This window comes from Salvia splendens, chromosome 9 (assembly GCF_004379255.2).
Source record: "Salvia splendens isolate huo1 chromosome 9, SspV2, whole genome shotgun sequence".
Classification (NCBI taxonomy): Eukaryota; Viridiplantae; Streptophyta; class Magnoliopsida; order Lamiales; family Lamiaceae; genus Salvia; species Salvia splendens.
In genome coordinates, this window is record NC_056040.1 from 10,720,496 (window position 1) to 10,741,521 (window position 21,026).

The 21,026-nt window shown below is 39.5% G+C and overlaps 2 protein-coding genes and 1 pseudogene across 3 annotated transcripts; 2 read left to right on the forward strand and 1 right to left on the reverse strand.

Moving 5' to 3' along the window:
• Positions 1 to 680: 680 nt before the first annotated feature.
• Positions 681 to 2,156, reverse strand: LOC121747823 (protein RGF1 INDUCIBLE TRANSCRIPTION FACTOR 1-like). Its single transcript, XM_042141947.1, has 4 exons — positions 2,079 to 2,156; positions 1,741 to 1,986; positions 1,515 to 1,655; positions 681 to 1,025 (listed from the first exon to the last, which is right to left on the reverse strand). The coding sequence occupies exons 1-4, from the start codon at positions 2,079 to 2,081 to the stop codon at positions 681 to 683; spliced, it is 735 nt and encodes a 244-aa protein (XP_041997881.1). The 5' UTR covers positions 2,082 to 2,156.
• Positions 2,157 to 14,700: 12,544 nt separating this feature from the next.
• On the forward strand, positions 14,701 to 16,934 carry LOC121746745 (probable flavin-containing monooxygenase 1). 2 transcript variants are annotated; one of them, XM_042140669.1, is made up of 4 exons: positions 14,701 to 15,339; positions 15,411 to 15,648; positions 15,705 to 15,883; positions 16,003 to 16,934. In XM_042140669.1, exons 1-4 carry the CDS (start codon positions 14,902 to 14,904, stop codon positions 16,696 to 16,698), a joined length of 1,551 nt encoding a protein of 516 aa, XP_041996603.1. In that variant the 5' UTR covers positions 14,701 to 14,901; the 3' UTR covers positions 16,699 to 16,934. The 2 variants fall into 2 exon arrangements, with proteins under 2 accessions (XP_041996603.1, XP_041996606.1); XM_042140672.1 differs by having other exon boundaries at positions 14,703 to 15,336.
• Positions 16,935 to 18,628: 1,694 nt separating this feature from the next.
• LOC121749134 lies at positions 18,629 to 21,026 on the forward strand (annotated as a pseudogene).

The window sequence follows — 21,026 nt, forward strand, 5'->3', positions numbered from 1 at the left end:
AGTATAATGTAAAGTAATTTTCCAAATATGAAATTAATTTTATCGGTTTTACTTATAGGTATAATATATATAGTGATTTACCATGTAAACTCAATAAGGTCACCAACTAATTAATGCTAATAACCACGAATCATCAGTTGTGAATTATAAACACTACTTTGTAAGTACACTTATTAGCTCCTCTATTTTTCATTTTTGCTAACTATATATGCGGAAATTAAAAAAAATTAAAATAGAAAAAACAAAAGAAGTAGGAGTACTAAAAATTACACAACATATGTTAGTTAAACTGTAAAAAGCATCCGCCAAATAAGAGCAAGTGGTAGAATATAATATTCCTTTCATTAATTTGTCATATTCTTTTTTTTTCGGTGGTTCGAGGCTTGAGACAAGAGATGCATAGAAACACCCAAATCGACTCAATACAATCACCATACAAAAATGTTATTTCGAGAATTAAATTTGCAAAAATGTACAAAACCCTAACTTGGGAACCGGGACACCACGTGATGCCATTAAGACAAACCCACCGGACAAAGTGTTTTAATTAATAATTAACCCAAAATATCTCAAGAAACTCAATATGATGATTCTTTTAATCTCGATGAATTCCCCCCAAAAAATTAGTAATTTAATAATCATTAACGATCAATTATTATTCTTATTCCTTTGTTTTTTTCCTAACACAAAGGTGACCTATGAGGAACTCCTTTCCTTCTACTCATGCTAGTGGCCATGTCCTCTTCTGTGATCTTATTAGCTAATCTCCCACACACATAGAGCCCACTCCTCTTCTTCCTCACAAACCCGGTGCACGAGAAGCTCATGTTGTCGGACCCTGATGAGCCCGAGCACGAGCTCAGGGGCTCGTCGCTGCTGTCCACCACCGTGGAACGAGGTGTCTCGTTGGTCATCTCGTCGTCCCCGATGTCTTGTGGGATGAAGAAGTCCGGACTAAGTTGGAGAGTCTTGCAAATTCTCAAGAATGGGGATAGATCATAGTAGTGCTTAAGCACAAACTCCACCTAATAATGTTATTATAATCAAGAGATTAGAAATTTATTGGGCACCTTTTTTCACATAATTTAAAATTGTGAGCACGTACGGCAATCTTGTGATTCAATTAGTCAAGATATGCTAGCATAGAAATATTCATAATTACAGCGGTCAAAACCCTAGACTGAAAAGCACCCTAATTCATGCCACTAGAATTATGACAATTGTGAATTTTTTGAATTAGTGCTTAATATATCATTCCAAAATTCAGACAATCCTTTCCAAGATCCATCAAAATCTACTAAACTATGTTAATAATGAAAAATGAACTCAAAATACACAGAATTTCAATTTCAATGGCAATTCACTGACATGTGCTAATTGTGGAAGCTAAATTCAAAATTCAGTACTCGAGCACTAAAATTACTATCATAAAAACATGCAATTCAACTTAAAATTAAGAGAATTAAGTAACGAATTTCATTAAGTAAAGAAAAAATAAATTGAATTGTACCTACCTTGCAACCAAGAGAGCAATGGATGAAAGGTTCTTGAAGACTCCTATCACAAGATGTGCAGTAATTTCCAGACCCTTTGAACTGCTTATTTTGAGGTCTCTTCTTTATAAACAACACCTTCGCAGCGTTGATCGTATACGCCTGAATTTCATTTTACCACATTGATCATAATCAAGCAACTCAAAATTCTGCTTACTAATTATGTAAAAAAAAAGAAAAAAGAAACCTGGATGTTGGAGCAGTCCATGAGCTTCTCGAGATCCTCCAAGCGGACGACCTCGTGGTAGACATAACGACGAATCTGCAGGAGGCGGTGGGAGCGATGGGAGAGGACACAGTGAGGGCAGATGCTGGTGCAGCAATCCAAGCAGCATATATTTTTCTCATTCTTCTTGGCAGCGTCGTGAATCGAGCACGGAGCGAAGAATTTCTGCAGGTAGAGAGCCTCCAACCATGCAGGTTTCTGACCTCCCTATTGCACAATTCAGATCATTAACACACAATTAAGTAATTAATTATGATCAAATTTTCCTTCAATTTTATGCAGGGTTAATTAGTACGTACCATGATGATCGAGAGAATTAATGAAGTAGCTAGTATAATTGATTTGTGGAGTGGAGGGATGAATTGTGGAAATGTGAATTAAATGAGAGCTCGAGGAAGAGAGGGCTTAACGGTATGCTTGCTGCGGTTATTTATGGAAGTTTTTTCAAGGGGTGAATTTTATTTTATTCATTATTTTATAACAAATCATGTATAAATCATACTAGTGTTACAGTCATCATCATTTGGTGTGCACTTATACATCTTTGTTTGTTTTGCACACGCATACACATTATGGAGGTGGACACGCTTAATTAATCATTGTAGCATCAAAATTAATACTCTCTCTCCATATTCCATGCTAATAGAAGCGTTTCATTTTCTGCACTTGTTTTAAAAAATTAATTATAAATAGTTAAAGTGGATAAAGAGTAAAGTAAGAGAAAAAATAATGTAGAAGTACTATTTTTCCAAAACAAGTGCAAAAAATCGAAGCTTCTGTTAACATGGAACGAATGCAGTGGTTCATAAAGCATTTGATTGGGGATATATTAGATATTTGAAGTGATGATCATAAACAAATACTACTATAAATGAAGTTGGGATTTTTGTCAAGAAGCTTAGGCCGAGTAGGTTTCATTTGATTAGGTTTCCAAAGTCTCGATTTAATTGCAATTCATGTTTTATTGATGTATCGATTTCTTGAATTGTGTTGTAACTTGGTATCTAAGAATGAAACGCAATTTAGTTGATAAGACTTCTCCTCTTCAATTAATAAATAGGAATTCGAGTCAACACGAAAATAAGAAGCAATTGTTAATACTTAAATAAAAATAATTTGGGGTGTTACTTTCCTGAAATGACTTGAATATTTGTTTTTATAGGGGATTTTACAAAAAAGTATCTACATATTTGGTTTTTGTATAGTTGAATTAAAAAGAAATAAAGGTTGAAAAGGAGTAAGATAAGAGGAGGAGAACGTGGGCGCTGTTCCCGTGTCGCAAAATGGCCCAATAAACTAATTTTTCATCACCTAGTGTTAAGTGCTCTAATGCTAAACTAAATGACCCATTCTTGAAATAGCTGCAATTCCTATTTTATTTTATTTTATTTTATTTTATTTTATTTTGTTCTTCCATTTTATTCCTTTTTTATGGATTCTAATCTCTCGATAACCACTCACCTATGTGTGCTAGCAAGGCCTCATCTTGTCCTTGTAATATTTGTCCATTTTTAAATGTGCATAACACTGTAACTCTCTTTTGTCGTAAATACATAGTTATTCGCCCATATTTTGACTCATCCATGTTCTTGGCCGTCCTCTCCTTAAAGTTTGCAGAATTTCTTTTTATTTTTTAAGTTCATCTATATTATTATAATATTGGTCATTCAAAGTTGTTTGACTGCAAATCTTAGTGAGAACAAAAGCTATATTAGTAAATTGATATCATTAAAAGTTTATTTATAGAATAATTGTGTCAAGTAGCTAACTTAAACATATACTCCATATAGCACTAGTTTATCGGTTTATCTGTGCAGATGGATCATTACTAAATTGTGAGTATGATGGAAATTCATGAATGATGGAAATCCCAAATGCTGCTAATGATCTTGAAAAAATTATACAAGGGTAAAACCAATTGTGTGATATAAGAAATTCAAGTACATGTCTTAAAATTGAGCAATGAATTCATCACTAAATCAATGGTGTAGTAAAGACACGACATGTAAGAGGAAATTGGGTTCCTGGGATATTCAACATGACAACAACCAAACCACAACCACTCCACTTATTATTTTTCTTAAATTTTTGTCTAAATTAGTGGAAATTATTCTGCTTAAAAGGGTTTGGCAGACAGAAAACACGACTCATTAAGCGCACTAATTAGTCCCATTAATGTGCTAATAGTTTAAATAATTAATTAAATCCCAATTTTTTGGATTCCTTGTTATGGGAGGTGCCTTTAACCTTTAGTTATCAAGACCTATATATAAATAATTCTTAGATTTTTATAGGCTTATTACTTATTCCTTGGGATTATTTTCAAGTTAAAACAATATACTCAATGTAGCCATATACCATTATGCAAGCTAAACATGGAAAAAGTATCATTAGTATTTAGTACGACAATAATTTATTTATTTTTACAAACAACATTACAGATTTTACGTACGCACAAAGAGAAAAGACTATTAATGGAGAATGGATATTGAATAAAGAAGTCTGAATTACTGCTTTGGGTTATAATCACACTTATGTTTGGTCGAAAGAATACGACAGGTAAATTCATACTCCCTTCATCCCATTGAAGATGACTTACTTTCCTTTTTAGTTTGTCCCATCCAAGATACTTTTATCTCTACTTTACTCTCTCTCTTACTTTACTCTCTCCACTTAACACACAAAATAAAGTTGCATAAATTCCCGTGCCGCCCAAAAAGGGGTCATCTTCCTTGGGACGGAGGGAGTACTATAATTGTAGCCTTGTAGTTGTAGGGAATGTAGAGTTGATGATACGGGACCTCCGTCGGCACGGCTTAAGGAACGACAATTGCCTCAAGAAGATGAGCTCAACGCCGACACTAGGTTGCCGGCGACAAGGCAGCACGCTGAACCGGTCCAACGAGCTAGGTCCTCGCGACGTGTGGCACGAAGGCCGGCCCGATACGAAGGCTAGACTTTGTCTCTCGTTAAGGGACGTTCCTTATTAGAGTCTTTTATTCCTTATTTAGTAGAGTCTTTTATTCCTTATTTAGTAGAGTCTTTTATTTATGTTAATTAGTTAGTTATCCAATTCCTAGTAGTAATAGGATTTCCATCCTAATTAGTAGATGACGTTTAGAAGGGTTATAAATAGGGGATTTGTTATTCACTTTATTCATCAAGAAATAAACTACTTCCTCTCAATCTCTCTATTCTTCTCTCTCTCTCTCTCTCGTCCGCACCTTCCCCCAAACTCTAGTTCTTGCGAAATCGTGAAGTTGAGGAACTTCTTCCTTAACAAGTGGTGCTTTCATCCCGAACTCACTGAATCATGTCACAGAACGACCATACGGAACCTATGACGATCCGCGGCCTTGAACCGCTGTCTTCGACTTCCAAATCCACGGATTCCAGTTCGACCATGCTGGAGCAGGTGCTGGCCGCCATGACTCGCATGGAGTCACGGCTGGAGGCGCGCATAGACGCACGGCTGGAAGCACAAGACCGCGGCGCATCGAAAGCGATTCAGCTGCCAAGACCGGATCCGGAGCCACCGTCGGGAGGGCTGCCCCAGTGCGGCCAATATCTGGTGTATGCACAGGCATCCAGAGGGGCGCAAGCTGGAACGCCACGACTGGGAATAGGCGATCCGTCGGGGAGCAGCTACGCTGGGATCTTGCCGAACCCTAACCCTAGTATGGGTTTGAATTCTTGGGTGAACCCCAACGCACCACGATCTACCGCATGGGATCCACCGGGGTCTAGAGCAGAATCCGCGAGTGCCAGGCAGCCAACGGCCTGGGATAATCCAGCGGCTAGGCAGCCCGGGGGGCAGTTCGATCAGCCAAGACAATTCAAGATGCATCAGCCGCGATTTGACGGTTCGGAGGCGGCGACTTGGATCTCGAGGGTGCAATATTATTTCGAGCACTTGCTAATGCCGGAGGAGCACAGATTGCATTATGTGATTATGTTGTTTGATCCGCCGGCCTCGGAATGGGTGTTCAACTATCGTGAGAACAATCCTCAGGCAAGATGGACTGATTTCTTGGAGGATGTGAGGCGACGTTTCGACCCCCAATACTTTCAGAATTTTATTGGATTGATCGCCAAATTGAGTCAGTCCGGGTCCTTGGCAGAGTACCACACGACGTTCGAAACAATGCTTAATCGTGTGCGCGGGGTCCCGGAGTACATTTTGCTCCCAATTTATGTGGAAGGTCTTCAGCAACCAGTTAAGAACCAGGTTAAGCATCAGAACCCGTCGTCAGTGGCAGCAGCTATGGCACTGGCTATAGAGTATGACAGTTGCATTGAACGTCCTCCAGCGACGTCAGGGGCGCCCCGTCGGCCGTGGCAAAACCGTGATCAGCGTGTTATGACACACCCGCTGCAACAATCGACGTTGCCCCCATCAACCAATCAGCCGAATCGTTCCAATCAGACGAAAGGCTCGGAGTATCCTAGGTTGCCAGTTGTACGGTTAACAGCTGCGGAGAGGGCGGAGCGTTCTAAGCTCGGCCTATGCTGGTATTGCCCAGAGAAGTGGGTTGCAGGGCATTCCTGTAGGGGCAGATTTTTGGTTTACATGGGAGAGGATTTGGAGTCAGATGAGGACTCGGAGCACGGCCAGGAGGAAAATAGGGATCCGCCAGTAATATCGGCGGACTTGTCCCATATTTACGCGCTGGACGGACGGCAACGAGAGGATGACATTGAATTGAGGGGGGTAATCGGGGACATACCTGTCAGGGTCTTGGTAGACACGGGAAGCTCACATAACTTCCTACACCCCGACGTGGCGGAAAAGTTAGCTCTCCCACTGCAGCAGATTCGTCCTTTCCGAGTGTATGTCGGCAATGGGGAGTCATTGTTATGTTCCTTTGCGAGCATCCAGACCAGATTGGTCATTCAGAAGCATGTGTTTTTGGTCGATTTACACATTTTACCAGTACATGGTCCTGATGTGATTCTGGGGAGGATCTGGCTCAAACAGATGCGCAGGGTCACAAGCGATTATGTCGACGGAACGTTGGAGTTTTCTCGGAATGGGAAACGTGTGTGTCTTAAACTCGTGCCCCCATCAGCGAGGGAGGTATCCTTGAAGACGTTCTCGTCCTTGTTACAACTACAGGGCGGGGAGGAGTTGTTCGAGTTAATTCAACTCCCGCCAACAGAGAGTAACCCAGCGACGGAGGATGGGACGCTGGCATTGCCACGGGAACTACCGGAAGAAATTCGGAGCGTCTTGGTTTCACACGGAGACGTCTTCGGCTTGCCTTCGGGAATGCCCCCTAGACGGCAGTTTGACCACAAGATTCACCTCTTGCCCGACGCCAAACCAGTAAATGTGAAACCTTACCGTTATCCATACTTTCAGAAGAATGAGATAGAGAAGCAGGTGAAAGAGATGTTAGAATCAGGGTTGATTCGCCCAAGTCAGAGCCCCTTCTCCTCGCCGGTTCTACTGATCAGAAAAAAGGACGGGTCCTTCCGTTTTTGCATCGATTACCGGGCATTAAACGCAGCAACCATTCCTGATCATTTTCCGATATCGACGACGGATGAGTTGTTCGATGAGCTGGGTGCGGCCAGATTCTTTACAAAATTGGATTTACGATCGGGCTATCATCAAATCCGCATGAGCGATGAAGATATTTTTAAAACGGCATTTCGCACACATGACGGCCACTTTGAGTTCCTAGTGATGCCGTTTGGATTGACAAATGCTCCCTCAACGTTTCAGGCGGCGATGAACGCAATTTTCAGACCCCTTTTGCGTCAGTCGGTGATAGTATTTTTCGATGATATCCTCATCTACGGCCCATCCATGCCAGCGCATGCACGCCATATCCATGAAGTATTGTCTATCCTCAAGGCTCATCACTTCTTTGTTAAGTTATCTAAATGCACATTTGCGTGCTCTATAGTAGAGTACTTGGGTCACCTAATCGCGGACGGGAACCTGAAAGCTGACCCGGCTAAAATTGAGGCAATGACGGTATGGCCGGTTCCAAAAACGGTGAAGCAGCTACGAGGCTTTCTAGGGCTCACGGGGTACTACCGACGGTTTATAGAACATTATGCCTCCATCGCTAGCCCGCTCACGGAGTTACTGAAAAAGGACAGTTTTGTATGGACTGCAGCAGCGACGGACAGTTTCCAAGCATTAAAACAGGCGATGTCATCCGCCCCGGTCCTTCGCCTTCCGAATTTTGACCGCACCTTTTACCTAGAAACGGACGCGTCGGATTTCGGAATCGGGGCTGTTTTGCTCCAGGACGGGCATCCGCTGGCGTTCTTTAGTAAAAAGTTAGGGCCGAAGCGCCGGGTCTCGTCGACTTACCACAAGGAGCTGTATGCCATTGTCGAAGCAGTGCAGAAGTGGCGTCAGTACTTGCTGGGACGGGAGTTTGTCATTCGCAGCGACCAGAAGAGTCTTAAGGAGTTGTTGCAACAGATAATTCAAACTCCTGACCAGCAATTTTATGCCCGGAAACTGATGGGCTACAAATTCCACATTGAGTACAAGACCGGGGCTTCAAACAAAGTGGCAGACGCCTTATCCAGGCGAGATGTGGAGGGTCCAGACAGAGAGTCCGCGAGCGCGGCAGATGGGGACCCAAAGTCGGCGGTGCTGGTACCAGACGATTCCTCGATCTCGGAAGTGGAGATTGGGCGGGCACTGATGGCTGCCGCACACCCGATTCCTGATGTTTGGGAGGTTCTGCGGAATGAGGTGATGTCCACCCCCGATTTGATTGAGTTACAGTCATCCTTACAACACGGAAAGGCAGATCCGGCGGTGTCCCTAGTTGACGGTTTATTGTACTTTAACCGTCGTGTTTATGTGAGCAAAGATTCCATGGCTAAAGCGGTACTCCTACATGAGCATCATTCGTCGCCTGCAGCAGGCCACCCAGGAGTAGATAGAACGTTTAAGAGGTTGGCGGCCTCGTTCTATTGGAAAGGGATGCGGAAGGATGTCAAAAACTTCGTTGATTCCTGTTTTGAGTGCCAAACGACCAAATACTCTACTCAAAAGCCGGCGGGCCTGTTACAACCTCTACCTATTCCTTCACAGGTGTGGGAAGATGTTTCGATGGACTTTATCACCTGCCTGCCGCCGTCGCGAGGTTACACGGGTGTCATGGTGGTCGTAGATCGCTTATCAAAATATGCCCATTTTGCGTTGTTACCAGTCCGTTACAACGCCTTGAAGATTGCAAACTTGTTTATCGAGACGGTAGTCAAACACCATGGATTCCCCAAGACTTTGGTGTCGGATCGTGATCCAGTGTTCTTAAACGAGGTGTGGGAGGATATGCTCCGGCTTAGCGGGACGACACTTCATTTCTCGACGGCCTATCACCCCCAAACAGACGGACAGACGGAGGTCAGGAATCGCGGCCTGGAGCAGTACCTGCGCGCCTTTACCGCGGATAGACCTGCTAAATGGTCAAATTTTTTGCCTTGGGCAGAGTTAGCTTTGAACTGTTTTCACCATGAGGGGTTAGGGATTTCGCCATTCGAGGCCCTTTACGGCAGGGAACCGCCCCCCTTGATCGCGTCGCCACCTTCGACAACAACGCCACCAGATGTGGCTTCTTTGATTCATCAACGTGGAGAAACGATTATGTGGCTCCGCCAAAACTTGGAGCGAGCGCAACAACGAATGCGGAAAGCAGCAAATAAGCATCGCCGGGACGTGGAATTCAATGTAGGTGACAAGGTGTTACTTAAACTCCAGCAGTATAGGCAATATTCCGTAGCAAGACCTTTGTCCTCAAAGTTATCACGCCGCTTCTATGGCCCTTTCGAGGTGTTGGAAAGAATTGGTCAAGTGGCGTATCGTTTGCAGCTGCCCGAGGGGAGTCGTGTCCATAATGTGTTCCATGTGAGTCTTTTGAAACCATTTGTGGAAGACATTGCGTGGGCGCACAGGGAGCTTCCGGCATTGTTTGCACGGGGGAAACCGGTGGCTCGCCCAACCGGCGTCCTTGGTCGACGTACGGTTTTGCGAAATGGGGCAGCAGTGGAGGAAGTACAGCTAGCTTGGGCCGATGATTCGGGTGAGAATCCGACGTGGGAACCATTAGTTGTGGTGCAGCGAAAATTTCCCGCTCTCCTTGGGGACAAGGAGCATTCTAAGGAGGGGGGAGTTGATACGGGACCTCCGTCGGCACGGCTTAAGGAACGACAATTGCCTCAAGAAGATGAGCTCAACGCCGACACTAGGTTGCCGGCGACAAGGCAGCACGCTGAACCGGTCCAACGAGCTAGGTCCTCGCGACGTGTGGCACGAAGGCCGGCCCGATACGAAGGCTAGACTTTGTCTCTCGTTAAGGGACGTTCCTTATTAGAGTCTTTTATTCCTTATTTAGTAGAGTCTTTTATTCCTTATTTAGTAGAGTCTTTTATTCCTTATTTAGTAGAGTCTTTTATTTATGTTAATTAGTTAGTTATCCAATTCCTAGTAGTAATAGGATTTCCATCCTAATTAGTAGATGACGTTTAGAAGGGTTATAAATAGGGGATTTGTTATTCACTTTATTCATCAAGAAATAAACTACTTCCTCTCAATCTCTCTATTCTTCTCTCTCTCTCTCTCTCGTCCGCACCTTCCCCCAAACTCTAGTTCTTGCGAAATCGTGAAGTTGATGAACTTCTTCCTTAACAGTTGATGTGGTACAATTTCATTTGCTCTTCAAAAGTAAAATATGTTCATATAATATGTTTTGGCAAAAGATATTGACCTTGATATTTTTGCTATTGGATTTTATTTCTAAATAATAATATAATAAGATTACAAAATATATGGAGTACTATATAAAATTATAAATCAAGCGTTAAAATTCATTCATATTCTCGTCCCTACAAATACGAGAGGAAAAAAGATCCAAGCTTTATAACTCCTTCCGTTTTTTATGCTTATTTAAAGAGGATAGAATAATATGTTAACAAGGATTATTTTTAGCTTGCTTGACAATCCTTAGTATTGAGTGCAAATAGGCATCCATCTTGTCCTTTGTATATTTCGAAATTTAGGTCATACATAAATGATAATAATTTTTTTAACGATAATAAATGTCATTCTCTTATTTATAAGAAAAATAATCATGTTATATATGAGTAATTTAGTACTTGACCATTCCTTAAACTTTTCCCCCCCTTTTTATGCGCTTTTTACCTTGGACTGAAAATGTATTACTTGTCTGTTTATAAAATAGTAATAAATGGGGGATGAGGGAGTGTTAGAGTTAGTTAAACGGGTGATGTTAGTTGTTTCGAATTTTGTTAGTAAGTCAAACATCCCGAGCAACACAGAAATCATTCTTCATTATATGCACTTGCCTCGGAGGGGTAAGGGCGTCTTTTCCCATTCAACTTCTCTTCAACTCCGGGGGCAATTAAGTCTTTTCTTGGTTCGCTTGTCTCGCGCCGAAGGATTTTTCATCTTCGGAAAATCAACATCTATAAGAATAACCACTTTGGTGGAAGACAAAGCAGAGATGATAACCACTCAGTAGAAGACAAATCCAAAATTATCACTACTTATTACAAGATAAATCAAAGATAGTATCCCCTATGCCAATACTCTTCCTTCACAAATCACCCATACCTCCTAGTATGTAGAAACACTTCAAATTCGCTAGGTGGCGACAAATTTAACGTAGATTCGAGAATTGAGAAGACAATGCTCCTAAAACATCTAAGTATCTAAATAAAGGTATGCAGAGACATATGAAAGTATATAATGTATTTGTTGTTTTTTATATCTCTTTCAACCAGCAGTGATCATTTTGAATTAGTCTTTTCCACCAATTGGTCGTGCAAGTTGATTTTTCAACGGCTCATACTTTCAGGTACATATTATGGATTCTTTTTTCACATTTGGCTATCAAAATGGAAAGTATTGGGCAAAAGTTCGAAGATGAACTCAAAAAATATATATCGTCCCATAAGCCATAACCATGTGATGAAGCAGTGAGTAATGAAGCTCACGTGCAAAGGATCTGACCCTGACTCTCACAAACGTGTGATTTTGCCTTGGACTTGCCAAATATTCCTATCCATTTTTATACTACAATCATCTTCTATTTTTATTGTGATTAAATAAAATACCTTCGCTAGTAGTTTTGGTTGGCTACTTATCGAACATGCCCTATAAAATTTCTGAAATTTAAGAGCTACGTATGGGCAAATGGGCTATTAATAATCAAATAAGTAAATCTTGAAATACTATATCCCGATTTTATCTAACTAAGAAAGATAACGCATTTTATTTTCTGTCGTCTTGGCACTTTCTGACTTTCCACGAAATTATTTTGGTACAATAAAGGACAATCAAATTGAATTAAATTCTGATAAAGATCTTGTGTTGCTTTGATGTGTTTTTGTTATTCTTGAGAGGTTTACAATGTTGACATATTCACATATTACTGTACTTGTTTTATGTTAAAATTGTAAAGTAAAAATATGTTCCGTCCGTCATAAATAAGTCACTTATTTTGAGCACGTGATATAAAAAAGTAAAGTATGAAAGACAAAAAATAGATGAGTGAAGAGAGAATAAAAGAACAGAGAGAATGATATGTTTTGCTAAAGAGGGAAATGACTCATTTTAACCAAGAAATAAAAAAAAATGACTCACTTATAATAGGACAAAGAGTATATTATTTCTCTGATTACAGCTGATTTTGTGATGAAGTCACTAAAATTTGGATAATCCTCCTTCACATATATGGTGCGGTTTAATAACCGACAAATAAGTTAGTTAGGATCCACAGATGAGTTCATCTTTATCGGAGGTGAGTAATTGTTAGATAGGAAATGACCACAAATCTAATTAATAGTTAGAAAGATATCCTTAGTTAGGACAAGGGGATGGCAGAAAATTAACTAATAATATTGGGCTTCTCTCTATAAGCTTCGTGAATGGCCCGTCAGAAAAGCAACTTATATAGATATAAGCCTTAATTATCAATGATTCTCTTTTAGGCACTAGCAAAAATTGTCCAACTTAGCTCCTACACATGAGCATAAATTATCTAATTTGGTACAAGTCAATACATCAAAGAAAAATAAATAAGCTCGTTTGATATGAGGTCAAAATTGATATGAAGCAGCTTATTTTATACTTGTAGTATATATGAGCCAAAACTATCAAAATGATGAATAAAAGTAGCTCCTTTATATGAATCTGGATGGTATAGGATATATGAGCTAAAACTATCAAAATGATGAATAAAAGTAGCCCCTTTATATGAATCTGGATTACCAATGACTAATTGAAATAGCTCCTTAATATGAATTGAAACAAATAGGGATGTCAATTGGGCTAACCCGTTCCGGTTCGGGCAAACCCATTCTGATTGTCGGGCTATTTGGGTGCGAGCTATTCGGGTTATGATTTTTTCGGGTTATAAATTTTGGACCCTAACCCTAACCTGCCGGGTTTCGGGCTAACCCATAGGGCTATTCGGGCCTAGAAACTTTCGAAAATAATCTCTTGTATCAAAATTTTACTCTTTAAAATGATTTTCAATTTTAGATATTATTTTGTTGTTAGTTTTAGAATCATATAAAATCTTAAAATTTTTATAGTTTTCTTAAATAATAGTCTTTCATCTCGATCAACTACAACATAAACAAAGATAAATCAAAATTAAATCAATTAATTTGAATTAAAGCTTATGTTCATGTCATTATTTTTGAATTGTTCATAATTAGTTCTTTATGAAAATTTAAAATAATACTATGAATCATTATTAAAATGATAAATATATTGAGATTTTGATATGTTAGTTCTTAATTTGGTCTTGATTGGCTTCGGTGGTAGTAAGACAATAGTTGCAGATGACGGGACGATGGAATAATGAGTCGAGATGGAACTTGAAAGTTGATAGTATGAGATTAGTTGGAAAAGTGTAGAATGAGGATTGGAAAAGATTATTGATTGTTTCACATGAAATTCAAAAATTCAAAAAACCCTTAAAGCTTAATATTTTTCAATTAAAAGTCGCAACCCGTTCGGGCCAACCGTTTAACCCTCCAACCCATTCGGGTCAACCCATTTAGCCCGTTTTGTATTCGGGTTACAAAATTACAGCCCTAACCCACTAATTTTACCGGACTATTCGGGTCGACCCACGAGTTTCGGGTTGGATTGACATCTCTAGAAACAAATACTAGCCTAAACAATCCATTAAGCACCTCAATGGCTAGAGTCCAAACTATCAAATTGAATATATGAGTGCAAATTATTTATTAAAAAGGTCAAATATAAGATTGTCCTAAATTAAGTATTGAAAAGTTCAGTTTGAGTGACAGTGTTGGAATGCCGAATGAGGCAAGATGAATTCGAGAGGAAATTAAGACAAAAAACGATAAGAGTGGGAAATCAAACTAACAAAATGAAAAGATCAGAAATTAAATGAAATGTTTTTATTGATTGACACACAATAACTGTTATAGAAATTTATCATACAAATAATTAATGTGAGAATTAGAAGAACCATTATCTAATGCTTAATAATTCGATAAAAAAATAGCTTATAATATAATGTTGTTTTTTGCAAAGATTTTATTTTCTAGTACTTGTTTAACACATTTGCGATGCACAAATTGTTAGTAATTTAGTTGCCGGTCAAATATACGACATTTAATGGCGGACGGAAGGAGTATAACAGATGAATTTGATTTAACAAAGTCCTTAATTATCAACAATCTGCAATATAAATTTCAAAATCATTACGTAATAATTCTCATATATAAAAATAAGAAACTAAAAAAAAATCATTACATATGCAAGATCAGTTCCAGACAAAATATATGTAATCTTTTCAACAATGTAAGATAGATATATAGGTGGTCGAGTTGAATGTGCTCTCGAAGGTGAAAAATAATTTTAGTGGTTTCTTATGTAGGTGATCAGTAATACTTCCCAGTGCAAGCAATGCGCCTTACTGAAATTTGTATTTTTAAGTAGTTATTGATGAGAATATCTTCACGAGGCAGCCAATTAGTATGTGTTGCTACAAAATTCGAAATCATTAGTACAAGATTGTGTGTTTAGTAACAATGATACACGTGTAGAATTGTGTAGATAAGCGCTTCCATCTTATCCAGTAATCAGGTATGGATGAGAAACGAGTAGCCATCGTGGGCGCCGGAATCAGCGGCCTCCTCGCCTGCAAATACGCGGCGGCGAAGGGCTTCACTCCGGTGGTCTTCGAAGAGCAAGACAAGGTTGGCGGGCTGTGGAATCACACTCTAGAGTCCACCACCCTTCAAGTTCCTAAGCAGTTGTATGAATTTTCAGACTTCCCATGGCCTTCTTCTGTCAAAGAATTGCTCCCCCACAACACCCAACTCACTCAATATCTCCAATCCTACGCTCAGAAATTCCAGCTGTTGCAGTACGTCAATTTCAATAGCACAGTAATCGATGTTGATTATGTGGGAGAATCTGAAGAAGAGATGAATTGCTGGGGTGGAGATGGCAAAGCCTTTAGATCCAAACGGAAATGGATTCTCAAAGTCTCCCACTCTGGAGATCATGGCTCCATCAAGGTAGTAGTATCGTCAAACACAAGTCTACTTTTTTTTTATAAAAATTCTGTTTTGTAATAAACATATGAATGCAGGAGTATGAAGCAGAGTTCTTGGTTCTGTGCATTGGGAAATTCAGTGGTCTTCCAAATATCCCGGAGTTTGCTCCGGGATATGGAAGCGATGCGTTTTCGGGGAAAGTAATGCACTCCATGGATCTCGCCAAAATGGAGAATGCTGCAGCTGCTAAACTCATCAAGGGAAAACGTGTCGTCGTTATCGGTTCTGGGAAATCAGCAGTCGACATTGCGTACGAGTGCGCCAATCTAAATGGTAAGCATTCTATTTTTGAATTTTAAAGAGGAGTATTCTGAATTTGAGCATTGCAGGAAGAGATAATCCTTGCACAATGGTACAAAGAAGAATCCATTGGATGATACCCCACGACGCCCAGCCATGGGGGCTAAGCTTCAGCTTTTTGTTCTTCACTCGCTTTGCTGAGCTCATGCTTCACAAGCCCGGCCAGGGCTCTTTGTTCACCGCCGCCACAATCTTGCTAACTCCACTGGTAATCCATAAATTGACGATCCTGACTATCTTCTATATCTGAATGGATAATCCAATCCTCCCCTTTATAAGGCTTGGCTTTTTTAAGACTCATTTCCGTCTTTTTTTCCCCTGTTTTAGCGATGGGTTGTGAACAAGCTGGTGGAAATCTATCTTAAATGGCGACTTCCCATTAAAAAATATGACATGGTTCCAACGGAAAACTTCGTGGGACAAGCCTCGTCTTGTCAGATACACTTCCTGCAGCCGAACTTCTACGACAGAGTAGAAGACGGCAGCATTCTGATGAAAAAATCGAAAAGCTTCACCTTCTGCAAAGAGGGTGTGATCCTCGAGGGAGAAGCTGTCCCGTTGCAAGCAGACGTGGTCATCTTTGCGACGGGATATAAAGGCAAGGAGAAGCTGAAGAACATGTTCGCTTCTCCCACTTTCCAAAACTACATATATGGATCTCCAAACTCGATTGTGCCTCTCTACAGACAGATGATCCATCCAAGAATCCCACAGCTGGCAGTGATAGGCTACACGGAGTCTCTGTCGTGTTTGTTCACATTTGAAATGAGGTGCAAATGGCTGTCCCATTTTCTGGATGGGGAGTTCAGGTTGCCGAATATAAGAGAGATGGAGAAGGAGATGGAAGGGTGGGAGAAATACATGAAGAGGTATGCAGGCAAGGGAAGGTCATGCATTGGTGGGGTGCCTATTTGGTACAATGATCAATTATGTAGAGACATTGGGTCTGCTCCCAAAAGAAAGAATGGCTTCATTTCCGAGCTGTTTCAGCCTTATGGCCCACCCGACTACCACCACCTATAACTTTCTATAATCTCCTCCACTCAATTTGGTTATTCCCTTCCCACTCTTTAATAGAGGACAATCGAATTTAATTATATTCTGTTGTTGCTTTCATGTGTTTTATTTTGCTCGAGAGGTTGACATTGTTAAGATATTCACACTTTAGTTGTTCTATGATGAAAATATAGTAAAATATGTCAATGTAAATATTTAATGTGTTACCCATTCCGTCCTCATTAAATGTCTCATATTCTTCATTGGTCGGTCTCGATAAATGTTACATTTCACTTTTACTGTTTTTTTATGTGAACCTTACATTTCATTAAGTTTATCTACTCACAATTATAAAACTAATATTTCGATCCTTCATAAAGTTAAACAATTTAATAAGTAGCTCACATTTCACTAATTTTTTCACCATAACCATTTAAAAAGTCAAACAATTTATTAAAATTTGCACCAGTCAAATATGAAACATCTACGAGGGAGTATATCTCTGATTATTAATTGATTTTGTGATGAAGCATACTAAAATTTGGGTGATCCGCCTTCACGTATAACCTGCGCTTTAATAATCGATAAATAATTAGTTAGTGATGAACAAATGTGTTCATCTTTATCGGAGGTGATCCACAAATAATTGTTAGTGAGGAAAGTATCACAAATAATCCTTAGTTAGGTCAAACTCAAAGGGAATGGCAAAAATTAATTAACAATATTGGGCTTCGCTCCTTAGGCAGCTACATTGCAGGGTCGTGAGTGGCCCGTCAGAAAAGCAATATGATTTGTTTATTGATTCAACAATCAAACAATATAAATTGGGCTTGTAAAGGACTGTGTACCAATTCATAAATCAATTTAATTATTTAAGTTATACCAAAAAAATAATAAAAAATTGAGAAAATCGATAACTAGTGTAGTGCCCCAATTTTAGTGCTTAATGATTGTGAGTAAATAATATTCCGTGCATGTGACTAGTATACTACTCGGTGTTTAAGGTTTTTAGTGTTAAGACCATTCACAACTCACAAGCGGGGAGCTTCAATAGAAGGTGCAGTGTGTTACGATTGGGGAGGAGCGTCGCGAGCGTCGCCCGACACAGTGCGGATGCTCCAAGACGCCCGTTGTTTGGGGGGTCGGGGGTGGTTCTGGAGGGGTACTGGCGTGGGGGTGAGTGATTGATTTTTTTTCTCTCTCAAAATTTCCATATATTTTCATATTTCCATGCATAAAAATTCATTAATTAGAATTTTTCATATATTTCTATATTTCCATTTAGTTTCCATATTTGGAAATATATGGAATTTTCCACATATTTTCCATATTTCCATGCACGGATTTTTCATATTTCCATGATGAAAATTGACTCATGGGAAAGCGCTTTGATAAAATCCAATTTCCTTTTTCTTTAGTTGGATAATTTTGACTTTGACCAATGGGATTTTATTTTGTTTATTCCTTTTTCTTTGGCTAAGATAATTTTGATCTAGATTCCATTTTTATTATGTAGCTTACCTAATAGTAACGGAAAGTAAAATATCATTGGGAGGGAAGAGCGGAATTTTCCAAAAACAATGCTGATTCTGAATCCGATATTCAGATGAAAATCATCTTATTCAACACTGCCGCCGCTGCTCCGGTTCCAGCATTCCAGCTCCAGCTCCAACTCCAGAAAATTCGCAAGCAAAACCATAACATAAAATTTGTTAACATTGCATATATAGTTCTTGTTTTATTTTATCATTGCAAATCGCTAATCATATTGATTATTATATGCTATATGGGATAAACCTAGTTTTGATGAAAATGTCTATAGTACTTCACTAAGTGGGGTAAAGCTTTTGGATGTCAAGGAAAGTGGATTCTCAAAGTCATCCACACCAAAGATAACTTCTTTATTTCTACTAAATCTTTAGGAGTATGTGCTCAACTAATTATGAATTGAACTGTTTAGGAGTATGAAGCTGAATTTGTGATAATCTGCATTGGGAGATTCAGTGGTTTCCCAAATACTCCAAAGTTTGGAGCTGGATTTGGGGCAGAGATATTTTCAGGCAAAGTGTTGCATTCGATGGATTACTCTGGCATGGACAATGCAGTTGCTGCTGACTTCATCAGGGGAAAACCAGTTGCTATTATAGGCTCTACCAATTCAGCAACCGCTCGGATGTAGCATACTGCATTTGAAATTTTTTAATATTCAAATTTAACACCAGTTTATTGTAAAATTTATTGGTAAGTGAACACTAATCAAGATTTGACCATTTACTTTCAATTGATGGTTTTATTAATGAAACTTGAGAGTAGAACCAGATTTAATATTTCATTTCCGTAACACTAAAGTCTAGAGATAACCAAACTATACATTCAAAGCCACCTATCTGTGGGTCTTCGATCGTGTGTGTGGTGTGCGTGCTACTATGTGTGTACTACACCTTCAAATATCTGAAACATGATGAATTTTGGAAATACTACTATTCCTTTGGTCCCATATTTTCTATATTTGTACTTACCCAAATAAATACTCGATGTCTCATTTTCACGTTTATTATTTTGATAGTTGCATGTTCCATTAACGTATTTTACTTAAAGTTATTATAAAAATATACTCCCTCCATCCGAGTCTTATTTTTTTCACATTTTGGTCCGTCCGTGAAAAGTCATCCACTTTATTTTTTTTTCTATTTTTGATAAATGTACCTCACTTTCCACTAACTTTTTACACTCACCTTCTATTATAAAGCTAATATATAAAGGTAGGACCCTCATTCCACTAACTTTTTCAACCACTTTTCTTCATATTTCTTAAAACCCGCGTCGAGTCAAACTTGGATAATATTTCATCGACGGAGGGAGTAGTTTTAAATGAAATGTGAGTGAAATGAGTTAGTGGAATGTGAGACTCTATTATACCATCTATGGTAAAAGTGAATTGGGACACCTATTCGAGGACGGACTAAAATGGATTAACGGGACTCCTATTTGCAGACGGAGAGAGTAGCTCATAAATTATTTTGTAATTAAACCTCTAACTGATCCATGGTACAAAACACACCCTTATCCCGATCATATTTGTTGATCAGGGCCCGAAAATCCTTGGACGATGATCCAAAGAACGGTGCATTGGGCACTTCCGGATGCATATCCATGGGGTGTCCACTTCGGTTACATCTTCGCGACGCGCTTTATGGAGCTCATGGTCCATAAACCAGGCCAAGGACTCCACTCTACCGTCTTAGCCACCTCACTTACACCCCTGGTAATTAATCTAATCCAAATTCAGTCACTTGATTTGTTACTAATTAATGTTATTGAGATGACTTAGCGATGGGCGATGTCCAAGTTCGTGGAGACCTACGTAAGATGAAAAAGTACGGAATGATTCCTAAAGAGAGCTTTCTCGGAGAAATCTTGTCTTGCCAGATCTACATGCTTCCCGAAAACATTCTACGACATGGTCGAAAACGGCAGCCTTGTTCTAAAAAAATCGCAGAATGTCAGCTTCTGCGAAGACAGCCTCATCATCGATGGAGAACGTCATGTAAAAGCAGATATAGTAATCTTTGCAACCGGATACAAAGGCAACGAGAAGCTCAAGAACATCTTCGCGTCTCCAACTCTCCAAAACTACATTCTAGAGACTCCAACCTCCACCATCCGTCTCTACAGGTACATTAGCATCATACTGTCCACTTTGGATTAAGCCCTCATGATTTTGATTTTTGGGACAGTTCTCAAAAGGCCTCATACTAATGGAGTTGTCTGGTGCTGTATATTGCAAACAGATAATTCATCCTAGAATTCCGCAGCTGGCGGTGATAGGCTACTCGGAATCGCTCTCGAATCTGTATACGTACGAGATGAGGTGCAAATGGGTGGCACAACTTCTTGATGAGGCGGTGGAGTTGCCGAGCATCAAGGAGATGGAGAAGGACATCAAGACGTGGGAGAAGTACATGAAGACGTACTCTAGCAACGGGAAATACAGAAGCCATGGGCGGACCCACATAGAGAAAAGGTAGGGTTGTAGCCCTTAATGAATTTTTTTCTTTAACATTTTTCTTTTATAAATTTTTATAATGTATTCATAATTTATACCTATATTTATATTAAAGCCCTTATTAATCATATAAATTACTTAAAAAATATTTTTAAATTATATTTTGAAAATATAGCTCTTACTAATGTTTATTTCTGTGTCCGCCCCTGACAGAAGAAGTAGTTGTGTTGCTGGATTGCACATATGGTATAATGATCAAATATGTAGAGACATTGGTATTAATCCCAGAAGAAAGAAGGAGTTTTTTGCAGATATGTTTCAGCCTTATGGTCCACAGGATTACAATTGA